This window comes from Labrus mixtus, chromosome 7 (genome assembly GCF_963584025.1).
Source record: "Labrus mixtus chromosome 7, fLabMix1.1, whole genome shotgun sequence".
Lineage (NCBI taxonomy): Eukaryota > Metazoa > Chordata > Actinopteri > Labriformes > Labridae > Labrus > Labrus mixtus.
In genome coordinates, this window is record NC_083618.1 from 6,581,991 (window position 1) to 6,602,196 (window position 20,206).

At 41.1% G+C, this 20,206-nt stretch overlaps 2 protein-coding genes and 1 non-coding gene across 3 annotated transcripts; 2 read left to right on the forward strand and 1 right to left on the reverse strand.

The window, feature by feature from the left end:
• Positions 1 to 4,843: 4,843 nt before the first annotated feature.
• Positions 4,844 to 10,496, reverse strand: rpn1 (ribophorin I). The gene is made up of 10 exons (XM_061042365.1): positions 10,131 to 10,496; positions 9,396 to 9,460; positions 8,732 to 9,038; positions 8,426 to 8,635; positions 8,143 to 8,335; positions 7,905 to 8,004; positions 7,679 to 7,817; positions 6,329 to 6,448; positions 5,941 to 6,186; positions 4,844 to 5,853 (listed from the first exon to the last, which is right to left on the reverse strand). The coding sequence occupies exons 1-10, from the start codon at positions 10,380 to 10,382 to the stop codon at positions 5,671 to 5,673; spliced, it is 1,815 nt and encodes a 604-aa protein (XP_060898348.1). The 5' UTR covers positions 10,383 to 10,496; the 3' UTR covers positions 4,844 to 5,670.
• Positions 10,497 to 15,288: 4,792 nt separating this feature from the next.
• trnaf-gaa (transfer RNA phenylalanine (anticodon GAA)) lies at positions 15,289 to 15,361 on the forward strand. Its single transcript has one exon. It is a non-coding gene; the product is annotated as a tRNA-Phe (tRNA).
• A 541-nt stretch (positions 15,362 to 15,902) lies between these two features.
• LOC132977633 (ras-related protein rab7) lies at positions 15,903 to 19,918 on the forward strand. The gene is made up of 6 exons (XM_061042367.1): positions 15,903 to 16,251; positions 17,716 to 17,778; positions 17,928 to 18,054; positions 18,751 to 18,969; positions 19,147 to 19,275; positions 19,368 to 19,918. Exons 2-6 carry the CDS (start codon positions 17,726 to 17,728, stop codon positions 19,461 to 19,463), a joined length of 624 nt encoding a protein of 207 aa, XP_060898350.1. The 5' UTR covers positions 15,903 to 16,251; positions 17,716 to 17,725; the 3' UTR covers positions 19,464 to 19,918.
• The last annotated feature ends 288 nt before the right edge of the window (positions 19,919 to 20,206 follow it).

Sequence of the window (20,206 nt, forward strand, 5' to 3'; positions counted from 1 at the left end):
TGCGCTTAAAAAAAAACAGTAATATATATGAGAGTCTACCGAGGAGGTAGAAGAGCCCTGTATCCATAGCACTGAGGCGGAGAGTTTCACACTGCAGGGGAGAAGCAGTGAGCTCACAGAGGAAATAATGTGCTGTTATGTAGCGACCCCTGGCGACCAGAGGTATAAGCAGTAGCCCTACACTGACAGTGCTCTATGTCACTTTATGTTTGGGAATGCTATGTCTGCATGAAAGATTTAAATGATAGAGCAAGTAGAAGAAAAAAAAGTCATAATCATTAGCACAGAGAGGGAGGGGGACTGCTCCACAGCTGGAATGTTCCAGCTGGGATTCCCGGTGGCAGGACAGGAAGTTAGGGGACCTCTGACAGGAAGTGTGTTACCAGGGAGGGCCAGCATCGGGTGGAGAGAGAGAGTGTGATGTTTCCTGTTGGCTCTCTCCACATGTTTGAACCCTTACTTACTCTGTACACTCTTGTCTTTCCCAGTTCACTTCACACCCAACACAAATGCAAATCAGCCTGTGATAGCTTCTAGCAGCATCTGCCTGTACTGACAGTGTTAATATTTAGGAATGCTTTCAGAGGACAGTGGTAAGCCAAGACAGTAGATCATGCATACAGGACAGGATTGTGTCACAGGATGCAGATGTCACCACATGAAGTGAAACTTCCTGCCCATCAAAGCAGCCAATGCCAGTTTAATGGACTCACTTTTAGCAGCCCACAACAGAAAGCAAGTACATTTTCATGGAAATAAGGCGAGAAAATGCAAGAAGGAGAGATGCTGGAGAAGATGAGTAGAGCAAGTGAAGAGTGAGATTGTAGGTGGAGATGTGATGGAGCGATATGTGGATTGCAAGAGGAAAAGTCTCTTTGTCTCTCCTGAGCTCAGTGGACAATCAAAGTTTCCTATCAGCTCTGGAGTAGGGGAAATTGGCTGCCCTGGGAAGGAGAGGGCCACTCTCAAAGCCAATGGGAAGTGCCCCTGTCACTCTCATCAGGTCCAATAGAGAAAGTAGGAAATGTGTGTGTGTGTGTGTGTGTGTGTGTGTGTGTGTGTGTGTGTGTGTGTGTCAGAGTGCACATACTCAGCTGAGTGCTTTTTAAGGAGAGAGCAGCTTTGTTTCATTTCCCTTCATGTGATCAAAGATGATACAAAGTCTAAAGTAGCGTCAGACCTTCATCTGCTGCTTATCCTCTGCACTGACGCACACGGGTGCTTTTTTTTGTGCGCAAAACTTGCCCTGAGAAGCATGACCATCAGTGCTTTGATGGAGCGCCATGTGGCAGAGATCAGCAGGTCTTAGTGGGAGCTGTGGACAGTTGCACACAAGGGCAGCAAGGAAAGAGGATTAATGTCTCAATGATACAAATCCATACGGCAAGGGAGGTTGACATCAGTATGCACAAAGATATATGCCCAGCACAGAGGCTTTGAGTAAAAAAGTACATGATGTAAACATCTGCATGATAGAAGTCAACCGTGGACTTTGAGGCTAACATTTTTTTGTGCCATCCATCTGTCTTGCTCTCTCTCCTGTATGCCAGACAAGAATGCATCTCTCTACACCCAGGATCCAATCCTCTGTTTGAAGTCCCATCTCCATCTCTGCACACTCTGCACTGTCCTCCCTTTCCTCTGTCTTTCCGTCTGTCTGACCATCTTATCTGTCAACCTCGTCCTCCCTGCCTCCCGCAGCTGCAACGAGGGCCACAGACACCCTCATTGTGCTCCGCTTCCTCGCCCTCACGCGTCCGCACCCGGCCCGATCACACCTGCCACCTGCACAGGACGCACGGCCCCCGGACCTTAGACGGGGTGCTTTCATCCACCTCCTCACCTCCCCCTTTCGGAGGCTCTCATCCCGGCACCCTGTCACTGAGGAATTGCCAGTGCAGAGGGCACAGTGGGACACAGAGCGACTGTTGTGAGTTTTAAACAGAGCCAGAAGGAATCAACGCAGGTGAGCTGAGTTTGAGTTTAGATTTGAGTCGTATTTCTTCTTGCTGATGACACACTTTTATTTCTGGGATGGAGGATTGACAGAATTGAATGAATATATGTCAGGGACATTGACCTGAGTGTGTGTGTGTGTTAGTGTACGTGTGTGCATAATAACAAGCTGACAGTGAGGGTGGTGGCTCTGTCTCAGTGATTTATGAGAGTGTGCTGTGAAGGGTCTTCTGAGCAGGATATTGTTCCCTGACTGGTGACTTCTGTCTCTCTTTGTGTATGTGTGGGTGGGTGAGTATGTGTGTGTGTGTGTGTGTGTGTGTGTGTTTGGGGGGGGGGGGGGGGGGGTTAGAGTGAGAAAGATTAAGAGAGGGAGTACTGCAGGTGAGCCCTCAATGTAATCAATCACAACAACGTCTCAGGACCCTGGGCTTGTGGATTACCCTTTAAACTGATACCTAGTTTGACTTCTGTTTAGTTTAGTTCTTTTTGCATATTCTTTACTTTCTTGGAAGATAAAGAAGGAGCACTCTCTGCACCTCAGGAAAGGAAGATAATAATCAACTTTGTGCCTGAGGGTGCACCATGACAGCTCAACCACATGGCCAAACCAGTCCAACATGCTTCACAAAACCTCTCATCCACCTCAAACACACACTCACACACACAGGGTTGGCCACATCAGGATACAGTGCTGCACATGAATTCCGGTTTAAACAGTATTCTGCTCGTGTTACGCCAACAGATAAACCGCAGCTCTTCTGCAACGGGTAAGAACATCCTGGACCAGGGCACAGTGCTGGAACTGAGAAGACTGAATGGCCCATAAACCAATACCACACAAGAAAAGGTCCCATCAATGGTTTAACAGTCAAACTTGAGAGTTAGTCTATCAACAGAACATTTCAGGTTGACAAAAAGCTGTATGATTGTGTGCTGAAAAATGTAACTTATTTTGTGTTCAGGCCTCCTTTCTTCTTAAAGCTTAGAACCAGTATTCATCTAACCTTTAGACCAAAGAATACCCCATAGATGACCAGCCGTTTAAAGTTTCTTCTCCGAAAGAGAAGAACAGACAGTTATCAAGTGACTGACTCCCTCTTACAGATGATGATCACATGTTTATACATGTGTATACTCTGATCTGTGAGAATGAAGAGCCAACGGTCTGCTGTTCTGCTCTATAAGGCAAGAAGGCTGTAGTGATAAGAGGGTCAAATAAGGCCAGAAACAGACTTTGAGATGTAGGTTTACTTCATCAAAAGTACTCTCAACAGATGTTTGTAACAAAAAATAAAAGATTTGGACATTGTAAGAGTAAGAAAACAATTTAAGACAAACTGCAGTGACTGTACTCAAACTTGAGAGGACTGGCTGGTGGGATAGCTTTTAGCTAAAGCTAATTTATGGGTAACTGTAATTGAAAAATTGGTTTCTGATTTTGCGCTTTAGACTGTCCAAACATACTGTGCACAATTTTTAATTGCTTTTCCAGGCTTTATGTAAATACTCAAGTTGTAATAAAGGTATAAAATTAAGATTTCACAACCCACACACGTTACACAGTTTGTTAAAGAAAAGTTAGAACCTTTTTTATTTCACTTCACTTCTTCTGTTCTGGATAAACCATGATTAAAAAAAATGAATGCATTCATTTCAGACTTTATATAATTGTGATTTACTAGTTAATGCTGACAGCCCATAATATATATAGATATATATCAACAGTCTGTTGTTTAATATCCACAGAAATGCTTAAAACAAGATATAAACCATCTTTGTATGGATGATAAGTCAAAATAAAATGAAGTGGATGAATCTCTGAAATATATCTCTATTATAATATTACTGTAGAAAAATCCAGTGTTAGTTTTACACTGACACTAGTTAGCATCCTGACATGAAGCCAGCCTTTCTCCAATATTTGCTTTCCTTTTAATATTTCTGCATTATTTGTGAAGCACTTTGTAACTTTGCAAAAATAAAAATGTTAATTATTAGAGACAGCAGAACTGAAAGGCTGCAAATCAACAACTTTATTATTTTACTTATAATATACTTATATATTTTACTCCCTGAAGGAATCCATCGATCACGTCAGTCTCAGATTGTGTCCTAGCATCATCACTGGGTGGAAACAGACGTGAGCGTGGAGGTGGATGTGTGTGAGCAGCAGTCAGTCAGTTCTACTGTGAGAATGAGACTCAGAGGCTCTCCGATCTCCCTCTGCTCTAAATCTCCACTAAAGTACAAACACACTAACAAAACTACCATTGTGTGGCCTTTTCCACGAGCACCGAGCATCAGTGCTAGCAGACATTGTCTCTGCTTTCCCACTGCTGAAGGGTTTTTTCAGAATGATTATTGTATGGCACATACAATATGTTAACATGATCATTGTGAGGGGAACAGGGCCTGTTGTTATGGAGCAGGAAATGAACCTGCCAGGACCCCTGGTGACCTCAGACTGACCCTGATGTTTGTCCTGGGCTCTGACTGTGATGGAGGCACGGCGGCTGCTCTGCTTACTTGGGAGGAGAGGGTGAAGGGTGTGGTTCCTTTTGAATAAGGAATGAAACAATGTGTTGGAAATTCCCTCCAAAGTACCAGTTTTAAAAGTGGCACCAGTCAAAGTGTGAATGTGTGCGAGGATGACACACTTCTTATCTTTAAGTTCAGCGGAATTTTTATTGGCATTGAGTCTAAATGCAGTACAGATCATGATTGGTGGGTTTTTGACACAATGGCGCCCTCTTCTGATAAACCGAGGGTACTGCTCCCCCTAAATAAACTAGTACACCTGTCCAAATAAGTAAAAAAATTACATCAATACCCCATCATCTGTCTTTATACACCTGCTGTGTTTATCTTAAAACATGCAAAGCAATCGATTTCTCAAACCTTTATTTCAAATGTGACAGCTTTCCATATCATTGCCCATTTCACAAAATTCTGTGTCCCATCTCCCGTGTCTTTTCTCACATACAACCTAATCTCATCACGTATTTACTAATCTCATCGACAAAAAAATGCCACTTACAAAACAAAACAAAAAAATCATACAAAATGTAGAAAATATGAATTGTGAGCATCAACAGAGCTTTTGGGATGACACAGAATCAGAGCTTCACATTTTCCAAATAACATCCTGTCGGGCCGAGTAGAAAAAAAGTTGTAAGTGCAAAAGAGACAAGATTGGAACAGACTTTTATACTTTAAATCCGGAGATGATTCAATCTTACATTACAGCATATGTGAGTAAAGACAAGAGACTGAAAACACTTGGGCGCCTCAGCTATTAGTTAAAAAAAAAAATCATAACCGTACAAACGTAGGAGAAAAAAAAAAATTACAATGTCCAGATTTAAACATGAAAATGCAGGGTAGTCTGAGCAAAGTGTGACAAAGATTTAAGTGTAGCTCAACAAACCCAAAAACTAAAAGCCAGAAGCTTTGATGAAGCTGCTGTAGAGCCGAGCACACAGTGACCTCGAGGTTATCACAAGGCACAAAGGCACAAGTGTTTGGATAAACCCATTACTGACATTAAGATGAGGTGTTAAAAGTCCATGTCTGGGTTCAAGGATGGTAAAAAAAAAAAAAGTGTAAGAATGAGTCACATTTAATTTATTCTCACACGTACAAGTAGCTGGCTGTATGTTGTAGCAGTGCGTGTGTGTGTCTGTTTATGTGTGCTAGTCTAGCAGGGGTATTTTAGAGGGCGTCCAGCAGACTGTCGATGCGGCTCACAAGCTCCTGTCTCTTGCTGGTCAGATTTTTCTCGCTCTCTATGTAAGCCTCCTTCTTCACCTTCCCTGCCACCAGACGCTCCGCCTCCTGGCAGGAGCGACACACCAGCTCCTTCACCTGGCCGTCCAGCTTCTGCACCTCCCCGACCTGAGACCAAAGGTGTTAACATCACTGTACTTTCCACATACCGAACTCATGCCGATCCTGCTATGCTCTCAAACCTGTGTAACTCACCTTATCAGCCAGGTCTGAGCCCTCCGCTTTGAGGCGGGCCTGCAGCGAGCTGATCTCGTTGGTGAGGGTTCGGTGGTCCGCTTCCAGAGTCTTCCTCCCGCTGTTTAGAGCCCCAGTGTCACGGGACTGCTTATAGCGGTTGACCACTTCGTCCATGTGTCGGTACAGACCAAGACGCTTGTTGACCAGAGTCAGAACCTGCTCTGTGATGGATGCCACCTTCATACGCACCTCAGCTGCGGGGTCCTGAACGGGGTAAAAAGATGCCGAAAATTATTTAAACTTGGTTTGAATCTAAGTACAAGAACTGAATAAAGATGTAAACTGCACCAATGTCTGCCAATAGGGGAGGCATCAGACTTTTTTTTAAAGGATTAAGTTGTCATACCTTGGTGATGGCAAAGTCCAAGCGGACATAGATAATGACAGTGAAGAAAAGAATGTAGAAGGCTCCTACAACCAAGAGAGGCTCCTGCAGCATCAGGATTTTGTTGAAGTTATAATGAACCTGGGAAGCACAAAAGAGAATTACTGTTTTAGATCTGCAGCTTCATAACTCGTTTCAAATTCATACAAGTCTTCACTAAGCAAGTGTCTTCCCCATCACAGTACACATTTCACTACTTATCGAATGGCTCTTGCAATTAACCAATCAGAATATGTATTCCACACATTGTACAGTGCAGTAGCAGTATTTCTCTGTAATTGAGAAACTTTTTAGGGACGCTGCTGGTTACAGAAACTGGAGGACAAACTCTTATCAAATCAATCCTCAGACAGAAGTCTGGTGAATTTGATGCTAATCCGTTGATTGTTCCTTTGACCTTGTCTCAACAAGGATAAATCTGAGTTAAACAGCTTAGAAGTCTAATTTAGGGAGTTTCCAGATTATGCTTTTGCCAACAGTTTCAACTGTAGAGGGCAATCTTTATTTTTTTGAAATTTTTGTTGAATCCTTTTTTAATCACTGAAATCATTTTCATCCATTAAAAAGAAAGCCAACATTTCTTGCACAAGCTCAACGAGCAGCACCTCAAGACTTACTTACTTAGATCCTCAAAACAAAATCAAATTACTGATTTGGCGGTTTATATTTTCTGTCCTGACCTTTACTCAACAGAGCTGGTTTACCAATTCATCACCTCCAGTCAGAACCTCCTTAGCTCTAGAACAAGGACTCATGTTAACAGAACCTATTCAGTTGATTTGCTTTGACTGTGGCTCAACCAAAGCTCATTCTTCTAATATGGAAAGGAACTCTGCTCATTTTCAGAAACATTGTATTTTATTTTTCTGTGTGCATGTCTGTGTTACACGGAATATTAAGGACTACACTTTTGTCAATAGCTGATCTATTTTATATTTTTTTTTGTACATTCTTAATTCTTCTTTTTTTTTTTAATTGTACTGTGTTCACTTTTTGTTTGCAATCTTTGCTCTTTGCTGCTGTAACAATGTAAATTTCCCCATTGTGGGATAAATAAAGGATTATCTTATCTTATCATAGTACAACACAATTTTAAAATCTACTTGGAAAACATTCAGTGCAGTAGATTTTTACATTTGTTGAAGTTAAAAAAAAGAATATTCTGCTCTTTCACAACTGTGCATGTGTTTAAAAACACTGTAGTAGCATCATATTGGTATAAGCCTCCTGTGCTAATCGGCTCATAAATAATGAACACCAGTATATTATGGAGAATTCCAAACTGTCCACCCTTTATACTGTTTATCTTACCACAACATCCTGAATGTGATGCTCCACCAGGTTGGTCTTGGTCGCCACCAGCACTGGTCGTCCAAAGGTATCCAGATATGTGTAGTGCAGCTGGTTTGGCATGCGATCAATTTTGTAAGGTGTATCAACGTGGATGTTTCTGTTCAAACATGATGGGAACATGATCAATGAGCATTCAAAAGTATCAATTCAGGTTGAATGTATGTTGATTTTTGCAAACACTGACCTGGCGCCCTCTGGCAGGATAATTCTCACAGTGAGTGAGTCGATGACCTGGTCGTCATACACATGGTCTACTAGTCTCATCTTCAGCGCATACTGGTCACCTGGAGGGTAAAATCATGTGACACTTTGAAAACACATCTAGAGATGTACTGGTTGTGTTAAAGTGATTCCGCAGACCATAATAACAATCCGTTTTCTACTATATTGCTGGTACTTAAGGAAACTAGAGATCAACTCACCCAGGGTGTAAAGGTACTCGTAGCTGGGCAGATTATAGCCAATGATGTAGTGGGTCTTCCAGCCTCCAAACAAGGGAAAGCGAGGCCTGACCTCGACCTCCACAGAGTCGTCCAGAACCTGCAGATGGGAGGTGGAGATGTTGCCAATCTCATCTCTGTAGTAAACATCCTGGGCTGAGGCAGGAAGGATAGTCTGTCATAGGAGAAGAATACAAAGTCAGCATCATCACCATCATAAAAGGGAGAACAAACAGACAACAGCCATCTGTATTAAAAACAAGACCTTGAAGGATTTGACGGAAGAGATGCCGCTGTCTGACTGACGTTGATAATCATAGCGTGAAAAAGCCCCCTTCAGGATGGCTCCTGTGTGCCTCAGGTCAATTGTCTCCTCCACTGCAATGTTTCCCCAGTGAGAGACCTCAATGGTCCGAGTGATGCTGCTGATGGTGAGGAAGGGTGTGTTGTTTTCATAGTGGATCCTCATTGCTTCCTGGAGAGGAAAAAAAAAACAAGCACAAGACAGAATGTTATGCAAATTTCTTGAAGCTTCACTTAAAGCATTAAAGTTGTGCGTTCAGAGCTATACCTCGCTGAACGGAGGCACATCCCGGAAGGGCCCGTACTCGATGACCTCGTCGTTCCTGCTGGGGTTACCCAGCTTGGTGTAGCTCTCCACGGTCTTGGAGGCCAGGCGAACTCGTGTGGTCTGGCTGCGGGTGGGGTACGGGGAATACAGGTAGTGGTTCCCCTGAAACACCACCAGCTGGCGCTCAGCCTGCGTGACATGTGTGGGGAAGGGCTTCAGGACATGGCTGTATGTCAGCTCCACCTTCGCTTTCAGCTGAGCACCTGCAGCCAGGCTGGAGGGCAGCTGGACTTTGTAAAACTGCCCACTAAATCAGGAGAAATGAGAATTGTCACAGAGAAACATGGGTAAGATACATTTGCACGAATGAATGTTGCAGCAAATCATCAGGTACTACAAAATGCAATCTTGAATTCAAAAAAAAAAAAAAAAAGACATCATTCCTTTAAATTGTACATGGAGATTGCAGCTAAAATGACGTTAACATTTAGTAACGAGTGTATTTGTCAATGTGAGTTCATGAATGCCACTGAGTCAACACTTTCAGTCAGTCACAGACATAATAAAACTGTTGTTTCAAGCGCCCAAATTGGCTTCTGGAGTGTTTACATCAAGACTTGACTCGTGTTTCTAGATGACAAAATGTAAGAGTCTGATGTCTTACCCCTGGCTCTGAATTGTTGTCTGCTGGAGCTCAAGGGTGCCATCCTCCTCTTCATCACCCTTCACCTTTGGCAAAAAAAAACAAAAAAAAAACATACAGAATAAGTGAAGTATCTACTTAATAATAGCTTCTCAAAAAAAAAAAAAAGCACGGAAGGTCTAATTTTATGTACAAACTCAGTGCATTGTTACGGTTTCATGCATAGAAGGGGCAGGCCTGCGCAGTCACACACGGAAGTGAGCTGTCCAGCGCATACGTGTCATTCAGCCACTGACAGAGCGTGCAGCGCTGCGGAAGTTAACACTAGTAACCCACATACTAAGCCATTCAAAATTAATTCATCAAATTTATGTTGAGCTTGTTGGTGCAATTCTACTCAAAGCACGAGACCTCCAGTCTGTACCTCGTACTTTTCACCATATCTCTTAAAATAGTAGCTAACTGTGGCTGTTTGACTTCATAGCTTGCAGAGCTGACTGCCCGCAGCACCACAATGAATCACATCAGCCAAGCTAGTGTCTGCGATTTTATATATTCAATAAACATAGTGCAGTAACCCCAAGAGACATAACACTATTAGCTCTCGCACTAATGTAACACGGAAAAAGGCAACATTTGAGAGAAACACGATTTGGTGCAGCAAATACATCTATGACAAGCTAACAAGCTAAAGCTAGCTAATCGGTTACAGGCATTGGGAGTGCGTTTTGTTTCAGCTACTTGAGGTTTGCTTACCGAAGCTCCGATGTATGCCAGGTGCGGGGCCAGGTCAGGCTCCAGAGCTAATATGAAGCTGTTGACGGCAGACGGTCCCTGGTTAGACAGCACGATCTCCGCGGTGATCTTGGCCAGATGAGTGCTTAAGTCCACGGTCCTCTTCACCTCCTCATTCACCAAACCATCCGCTGAAACTCTTAAGCTCACAGCGGCCACAAGTAACATGCATGCGGAGACAAGTTGTGAGTTCCGAGCCATGTTTACATTCATTTAGTGCTCCTACAGCCGGACACGAAAGGAGGAATCTGTGTGAAATGTAGAGCAGCGAAGAAAGGCCGACGTGCCGCTCTACAGCAGCAAGGATGACGCTTCCTTCAGTCCGACGTAATGACGTCACTGCGCGCTCTTTACAACACGCACTATGTTAGAAGAAGAGACTTTGAAATCCGATACAAAGACAATTTTAAATTGTTTTTGGTGATCTGAAATATCAAATTAATGAACAGTGTTATTACAACAGATGCACCTGGACTTCCTAATTATATATCATAAAATAATTAGATTTTTAAAATACTTTCACAAAACCAAATTTCTTAATTATAAGTAAAATGCAGTTATTCAAATAGTTATTCAAACCTTTTTAGTGGAATCAAATTTCTAAATGGATCAAAATGTACATGTTATACGAGCCTTGATATCCTCAAGCCTGTTGAGGATATCATGGCCGCATCATTGCCATTTGTAGCTGGGGACCGCTGCAAGCTGCGGGGGTTCCTGGAAGCATGGCGGAAGCAGGCCATGGTTGGCCATGAGGGCCACACACTCAGAGGTGTACCTGTAAGAGGTACAGTTGCATGACTTATTAATAAAACTTTTAATTTAAATGCACAACTGTATTTTCACTGATTAATATAACTGTGGCGTGACATATGTGGTGGTAACATAATGAATGCACATTTTAATTAGTTTCCATTATTCTTCTGGCCTAAATGGGTATTCAATTGCTCATGCCTGGGGAGAATGTTTTACAGTAAAAGCAATGCAAAGGACTCCTGTGTCATCGGAACACTTTGAAATTAGCAAGACATTGTCTCTGTTTTTTTCTCCCATTTCAGGGGGCAGTAGCCTACATAATATACGCTGAAGCCACTCCTCACTGTGGTTCTCCTTCAGCTGACCATTGCCAAGGGTTCTATCACGCAACAGACGGATGACCTGCAAGTCACAGGCATACCTTAGAAAGAGTATTCAAATAAATTATTTAAGGAAATATTTAACATATTGGCAAACAAAATGACTAATTCAGTGTATAACTCACTTGCGCGTGAGGATGACCCTGAACTCAGAGTGGTGGGCCAGGTCCAGCTGTTGGAGGATGTTCTGACCGGTGGACACGTAGCTGGCTCTACACTTGCTGCAGATTAGGGTCTCCGTCACTCCTGTGCAGACCACCCCCAGCAAGTGGATGCCTTGTACATGTAGTTTTGGTACAAACCAGCCACACTATCCACAGCCTGTATGGCAGCCACAGCAAGAGAGGATGGGAAAAAACCTGCAGTGGGGGCCTGTTGGTACAACAGGGCTGGTGTTGGAGGATAGTACCAGAGCTGCAGCTCTAGCTTTCCACTTGCCCCAACCCTAAAGAGAGGTGCAGACACCCACTTGTGGTAGGGTCTCTGGCCACAAGAGCGGGAGCTCTACAGGACCCTCTGGCTGAAAGGGGATCTGCTAATAAAAAATATGAGCATAAGTATGAATAGAAGCAGTTTTTCCTCTGAATTAATTTAGCCATTTTGCGCCACCACAGCAAGGAATTCAACACCACTGCAAGAAAAAATGTGAAATGGATATAAACACTTTCTTTTTATTTAAAACAAAACTAAAAAATATTCCAGTGTTTTATGAGTAATTATTATATTATTAGCACTAGAACCTCAACTTAAATCCTAATTTGGGCCCAAACATAGACAATTTGATAAAGTAAGTATATTTCTTCTAACCAGTAGAGGGCAATATGTGATTGCTAATGAAAATATGGACAAATGTCACTCAGAAGCACCACAGCTGCACCACAACATTACAGAGGGAACAAAGACAAGCATATAGTGTAAGTATGTTCAGGATTGAAAACTCAGTTTACCGGGTCCATCACAGCAGCAGGCACTGGCTCAGGTGGAGGTAGTGCTGGTCTTTGTACAGACAGTTGCGGTGGAGCAAGGAAGAAGGATGATGGGGATTGACAAACAGGGGTTTGAGGGCGTGGAGATGGAGAATGGCGTGGAGATGGTGATGGAGGTGTGGCAGCAGCAAAACCAGGGTCATTTTGTGTCTGTGTAGAAAGCTATGATTAGCAATACAAAGTAGCAGAACAGGTTTTTGTTAACCATAAGTCATTGTTTTTTTATACTAACCTGAGAAGCTTTTCTCTGGACATTCAGGTTTGGTTTGGGGTTTTGCGAGCCATTAAACCTTGATTTTTCAAACTGACAAAAAGCAACAAAGTAATATAACCACAATATAACTATATCACTATGTGAAAGGCTACATATTTCTAAAGGCTTATATGATAATCTGAGAATAACAATAATGAGGTTCTTAGTTTTATAGTGAAGGTTATCACAATGTCAATTTGGTCCTCTTTGCAGGACTTGCACCTGTGGATGGACTGGCTGTAGGTTGTTCCCTTGCCTGAAAAATACAACATCAATAATATGTCTCTTAGTGTTAGATACTCACACAAGCAGTGTTTATAGGAATCACATTCATCTATTTTTGTTGAATTTAATTGAGGTGACATCACGGGAACAGCTCTGATGTCCTCTCACAAGGGTCGCCTGCCCTCTCAGTTGAAGAGGACAATTCTATATCTGTAAACATAAAGTACAGCAAGCCTATATCACTCTTATATTTCAGAATATAATTGCAAATGCTAAAACAACATTATTGTACATCTTTATTGAACTATACCACCATAAACTGTGTTACTGTGCTAGTTTACGTAGGCTATTTAACGTATTTGTTTTAATTACTTAGAATGTAGACTATTTGTTACGACGGAGGATTAGGGCCATGTTAAAAAAAAAAAAATTATTTCGAGATTAAACTCGTAAATTTACGAGAATAAAGTCGTAAATTAACGAGTTCGAGACCAGCCTGCGCAAAATGATGAAAGTAGAACTCTTAAAGTATTTTCCTCTGCAGACAAACTTCCTCCAAGTCAGTGTGGTTCTTTCTTCGGAAAAGCCACAGTTTCTTGCAGTATCTTTTCAGGGTGCTGATATTTTATGACAATGTGAAGATGATGATGTGCCAAAAGCATGTGTAGTTTCATATCTGCATAAGTAAAGCCCCAACACAACTATTTGTGTCTGTTATCGGTCTGCCTTGTTAAAGTGTCTCATGTGCAGAGACAGTTTGTGTCCTGTTCATCATTTTACAGATAAACAAGGTCTTGCAAGTTGAAGTGAAACTTTCTCTTGAACTAACTGTTTTTACCGACTACACAAGGAAGTAGCATATTTCCTTATTAGTGAAACCTTTAGGACAAGATGCTCCATGTTTGTCGTTTGAGAACAGGATGCTGCTGCTCTTCTGATATAGACTAAAATAACTACTTTATTCGTTTATTCCCCAAAGTCGTAAATTTACGAGTTTAATCTAGTAAATATACGACTTTATTCTCGTAAATTTACGACTTTAATCTCGAAATTTAAAAAAATATTTGTTTTTTAACGTGGCCCTAATCCTCCGTTGTAATTTGTCATTATAATTTTACCATCTGATAATAGCTGTGTCACTTCTTCTGCCGAGGAGCAGGCCTGTTGCCCTCATTTGAAGGTCAAACCCCTGTGTCCGCAAACCTCTGCAGACACTGAGCCAGTCTGCATCGCCCATGACTTTGTGTGACGTTTTGGACTTCTGAAATAATACATTATTGAACAGTGCACAGGTCGAAAATGATATACCACAGTATTTCCAAACATACTGGATGACACCACATCTAAAGCTCTTTAACAGTTAAAAGTGTTAAAGGTTTTACAGTTTTATCATAGGATAAACCATAAATGATAAAGAACACACAGCGACAACCACTCAACCAGTCAGTAGTTGGAGGCCCTGATCCTGGGGACTTTGAGGTCGAGCACATAGCACAGTGGTTGTCCATGTCAAACACTGGCAGAAAATAAAATTATATTCAGTCACATAATGTGTACATTTTTAAGTTGATTGGCAGCTTTGTTTCTGTAAAATTATATGTAGCTTGTTAACTGGATCAGGATTAAGATCATTTGCTACTTTGACAATAATACTAATGCTAATACTGGTGAAGCTGGTTTATTCACCAGATTGACACTTTTTTAACATGTAAACACATGAACTTTAAATGGCTCCTTACAATTTGTCTGGCATAGTGAAAGATTTAATTTAAAACTGAAATTTTCACGATATTAGCTCAAATAAAAGTCAATATGAAGCAAACAATGAGCTCAACTGCAGATGGAGTGTAGTTAAGCAAAATCAGGCAAAGTTTTTATTGAAACAATCAACACTAAATCCATGGATTAAAAGGAGAGAGGACATTGATTGAAACAGCATTAAGGCTTCGGTCTTGAAAGCATGTTTGTTATTTTACATGTTATATTTCATTTAGAGAAGTACTTAGTCCAACCATATCAGAATCATGGTGTACTTATGGAAGAACTGTTTTTTACTAGACCAAGTCAGAAAAAAGACTTAATAATATGACATAAAATGTAGGCTACTTTGACAGTGGATTTCTCAAAAAGTGCACAGTAAAAGTACTTCTAAGTACCGGTGCATGTAGTCTTAGAAGTACTAAGTCCAACCATATCAGAACCATGGTGTACTTATGGAAGAAAATGTTTTTTCAAGACATCAAAGTCAGAAAAAAGACTCATTATGGTGATTTCTAAGGGACTTTGACAGTGGATTTCTCAAAAAGTGCACAGTAAAAGTACTTCATAGTACCTGTACATGTAGTCTTAGAGGTATTAAGTCCAACCATAAGAATCATGGTGTACTTATGGAAGAAAATGTTTTAACCAGACATCAAAATCAGAAAAACATACTCTATAATATGACATACGTATAAGCTATATAACTCGAGGGGGACCTCTATCGATATCTTGTGAAATTACACTCCATTACCATGTGAGCCGAAATAGCTCAGTTGGGAGAGCGTTAGACTGAAGATCTAAAGGTCCCTGGTTCGATCCCGGGTTTCGGCAGACAATGGACACTTTTGATTATTGATTACTATAGAAGTGCATTGTTTCCATGATTAACAAAAAGCGAACTTTGCCCTGATATAATCACAAAGTCATCAAGGATATAGATAAAGGCGGAATAGGCTTCATTGTCTTCTAAAAACGTATGCATGGGGAAAATCCAACTGTAAGTAGGCTATGGTAAGGCACCGTTCCGCTACTTATTCGCGGGATTTGACTGCAACTTTCGAGAGCCTAAGAAATAAGAAAATTGGGTACAAAACGGTGTATTCCGTTGGTAGATTTTCTATACATAGTAATAGAATATATCAGAGCTATGAACTTCCTCTCCAATAATTTATATATTTCGTTTTATACGGCTCTTTAAAGTAATTGGTGTTGTGTGAAATGCATGGTATATATACTGGAAGCTGTAAGTATGAAAATGAAAATATTCTGAGACATAATCTTACCTAATATGTTGATTTTGACATTTGAGTTGTTGACACTTCTCAGGTACAACAAGGCGTGTCCAGCGTATGACGTCAGCCGTCACAGACAGAGCTTGTTTTGGAGGAAGTGAACACGGCTCGGCTAGCAGCTAGCACGTTAGCTTGACGGGAAAAGCGAGCGTCAACGGGAACAGAGCGAAACAGACCATTGTACTAAATCGCTTATATTCCACGAAGGGAGGATTATATCTGCAGTGGCAGTGTTTATTTTGATTAGCAGAGTTAGCTGCCGGCTAGCTATTGGAGATTATTTAGCTGTCGACGTGTTGTTTTCTTACGGCAGACATTTGTAGGAGCAGTTAGCCTCTAAGCTAGCCTACGCGTTAGCTAACGCTTCCAACCGAGGCAGAGGAAAAGTCCACTTTTCATATTTTATTTCACCACAGGATCATCGCCCAGGTTGGTTTACGCTGCCTCTAGTTAAATATTTGACCTGCAATATGAGTTAAGGATATAGCTGTCGTCAACAACTTTTACAGTTTTTGATAAAGCTTGCTCAGCTGACTGAAGGTTAGCTTGAATTATGAAGTGTCAGATGGTAATCGATGATGGATACTGCATCTCAATCATGTTAGAACATGATTATATATCTAATGGATACACTGTGCCCCATTTGTTGACCTAGCTATATACAAATTGTACTTTAAATGTGTTGCTTGTTTAACCTAGCTAACCCTTTGCAGATGTTTTTGACGTGTTTTTGGCTTTGCTCGTTTGGTAAATTAGAGAGAGAGAGACAACTCATAGTTCATAAAGTGGAAATATTTTCAACCAAATTGGTAGACAGGTTGATCTTAAGTAAGGATTACAAAGGTTTTATTACTGAATTCAGATAGCATTTGCTGTGCTAGTCGTGCTTGCCAAGTCATGGTTCCGTTAGTCGTGTGTTTTAAACCATGTGATCAGTCCCTGACACAGTGTCATGGGGTGCAGATTATGAGAGCTGCACCGATTGCTCGATGCTAGTTTTGCTTCATAAAAAGTAGTGATACGGATTCAGGCAGTGGGTTTGAGGCACTTCAGTGGCTGTAGGCGTTCAGCGATGTGTGGATAATACCTGTGACTAATCTTTTTTCAATAATGCTTTATCCAAGGTCTAACCTGAACAGAATTATGATTTAAACCCCAAAGGTTACGCTGTGTGGACTTTGGTCAGTGCAACTGTATGTGTTGGTTTATTATTACAAAGCACAGTCAGCCAAGTTCAGAAATGCTTGGTGTTGATTGAGCAGGCTCAAAGATAAAGTTGTTGAATATGATGATTTAGTACAAAATTCTCAGGATCCTGATATGAGTGAAGTTTCAGCTAGTTCTATCAATTAATATGAGAGTATTACACACTTCAGTTTAATAATGTGTACACATTACTGAACAAAAATCGTCTGTTATTTTTGTATCTAATCTTCATTTTAAGAAATAATAGGTTGAGGCTGTTTATTTGGAGTTCCAAGAAACACAGAAGTCTGAGTGTATAAACAAACTGTGTGAAATGAAACAATGCTCTTTTCCATTTAATGTTAAACCAGCAGCATTAATATCACAAAACAGTATTTTCTATAAAAAACAGACATAGTGAGTTGTTAATTGCATTAATTGTTATTCAGGCCTCATGGTAGTATATCCCTTGGACTGTATTTCCTTTGTTTGTGAAGTGAAGAAATCTCTAGTCCAAGAGACAGCTTTGCAATTATTCCTATAAGGTTCCCATTTCCTGGAGTGTATTTCAAGAAGCACTAAGGCCTTTTAACACCTTCAAGTGAAACTGCTTGGCTTATATCACAAGGGTCACCACTGAATGGCTGCGTCCATCGCCCAATTCAATGCTTCATTTAAAATTGATTCTGTAAATGTGTGTCTCTACAGCTGTGGCACAATGACATCAAGGAAGAAAGTACTACTCAAAGTCATCATTCTGGGAGACTCTGGGTGAGTGATGTAGATCTGTGTCAAAACTGAAGGATGCCAAACGGTTTAATGTGAAGAAAGCACTCCATTAGGCGCTTTACCCTTCAGATCATGAAGGTGACACTTTCTGCTTATATGTTCAAAATATTGTCCTATGATTTTGTTTTTAGAGTTGGCAAGACCTCATTGATGAACCAGTATGTGAATAAGAAGTTCAGTAACCAGTACAAAGCCACAATAGGTGCTGATTTCCTGACGAAAGAAGTGATGGTGGATGACAGACTTGTCACAATGCAGGTAATGATGAGATACAACTCACACCACACTGTCACTTTCTCTAAGAGAAGCGTGATTGTCAAATCTTTAAAATCACTGAATGCAATAAAAAACAAAAAAGTTTGAAAACATAAACGCTTATTCTGATTTCCACAATAACAACGGACTGCCAGTGGCTTTTAAGGAGTATCACTACAACATTGTTGTTTTAAATACTGTTTCTTAACAGCAGTTTATTAAAACATTATACCATGTTCATGTTCACTGTGTAGGCCTATTAACAATACCATCATCCCAAAAGGTCTTTTCATTACCAGTCCTTCTGTACTTTCATGTCAAATTTAACCCTCATTTTTAAATCTTTTTTTTAAGGATCAGTGATTTCAAATTGTCTTGATTATAGTAGACTCTTAACCAACACAGGACACCTATTTTTCAATGCAGAATAACCTCTACATGTATTTAAAAAAAATCAATCAATGAAAAACTAATTGTCTTTGGAGTTTTGTGTATGGTACTGCTCATATCTCAAGACATGACGTCTATTCTTAAATAAACCATGTTAGTGCAGATAATCAGGGAGATCTGGTTAATGTTATGAAGACTGCACTCAGGGAATTACCTTAATCTCTTTATTTACAGCAATCCCATTATTTAGTGATTGTAAACACTGTGTGTCGTCGTTGATGCACGCTCTCTCTCTGTTCTGTTTGTCAGATTTGGGACACAGCAGGTCAGGAGAGGTTTCAGTCCTTAGGCGTCGCGTTCTACCGTGGAGCAGACTGCTGTGTCCTGGTGTTTGATGTGACTGCACCCAACACTTTCAAGACTCTAGACAGCTGGAGAGACGAGTTCTTGATCCAGGCCAGCCCCCGAGACCCAGAGAACTTCCCCTTTGTGGTACTGGGCAATAAGATTGACTTGGAGAACAGACAGGTGGGTGTAGATAATTGCAAAAGTGCACTGTAACGTGTACCATTTGTTATATTCAAAGAGATGTACCAGCCTTTAGACTTCAGAGTAATTCAAGTTTTTAAAAATAGATTGGATTAAGCTATCCCTCTCATGAGTGTGGTGTTTCTAAGTATAGCATCGGTTCTTCCTGTGTTTCAGGTAACAACCAAGCGAGCACAGGCTTGGTGTCAGAGCAAGAACAACATCCCTTATTTCGAAACCAGCGCCAAGGAGGCTATCAATGTGGAGCAGGCCTTCCAGACTATTGCACGCAATGCCCTTAAACAGGTAACTGAGGCCAACAAGAAATCCTAGCTGGAAGTTTGACCCACTGTAGCACATAAATAACATAATAACTCGCCTCATTTGTCTGTTTGCAGGAGACCGAGGTGGAGTTGTACAATGAGTTCCCTGAGCCGATAAAGCTGGACAGGAACGAGCGAGCCAAGCCGTCAGCTGAGACATGCAGCTGCTGAGGACTATGAAGATCTTCTGGGGTCGTCACTGCCCTCACTACCCTGTCTTGCCTTGTCTATATATCCCCTTTTCCCATGGCCCACTGTGTTAATCTCCAACGCCCAACATACAAGGAGCATCCCACTCATAGAGTATACAACTACACACACAAACATGCTGCACTCACCTCCTTATGTACACAAAACACATTTTCTATAAAAGAAGAGTCTCTTAGCCCAAAGAACACCTTAAGGAAACGTGAAATTTACTTGTATGTTGCTCTTTACTTTCCAGTGTTCCACTACATAATTTTTCATGGTGATGGTGGTTTGGGCTCATCTCATTTGCAGTTCCATGTGTATCGCTGCTTCCACACCCAGTTTTGGTCCATACTGCTTTTACTTGGAAACTTTAAGTGGTAAATTGAAGCATTATCTCTACATGTACGTGTTGATGAGTAAAGTTTAAAAAAATGTTTTTTTTGTTTTTGTTTGTTTGAATCAAAGTTTCTTTAGCAGTGGTGGTTGTTTTTCTTACTCTCACAGCCCGCCACTGCTGCATGAAAAGAGGAAACACTGCTCTGCCCATTTTACCCAGTTGCGTTGTGGCTTAAATTTGTTTCAATCACAAACACACTTTGTTTCACTTTAACTCATACAAGCCCTGATACCTGAAAAGGGAGTCAGAACTGAAGTAGTGAAGGATCAGAACAAGTGAAGGTGCATGTGTGGATCACATTAATTTGCTGCCTGCTGATTCTTGA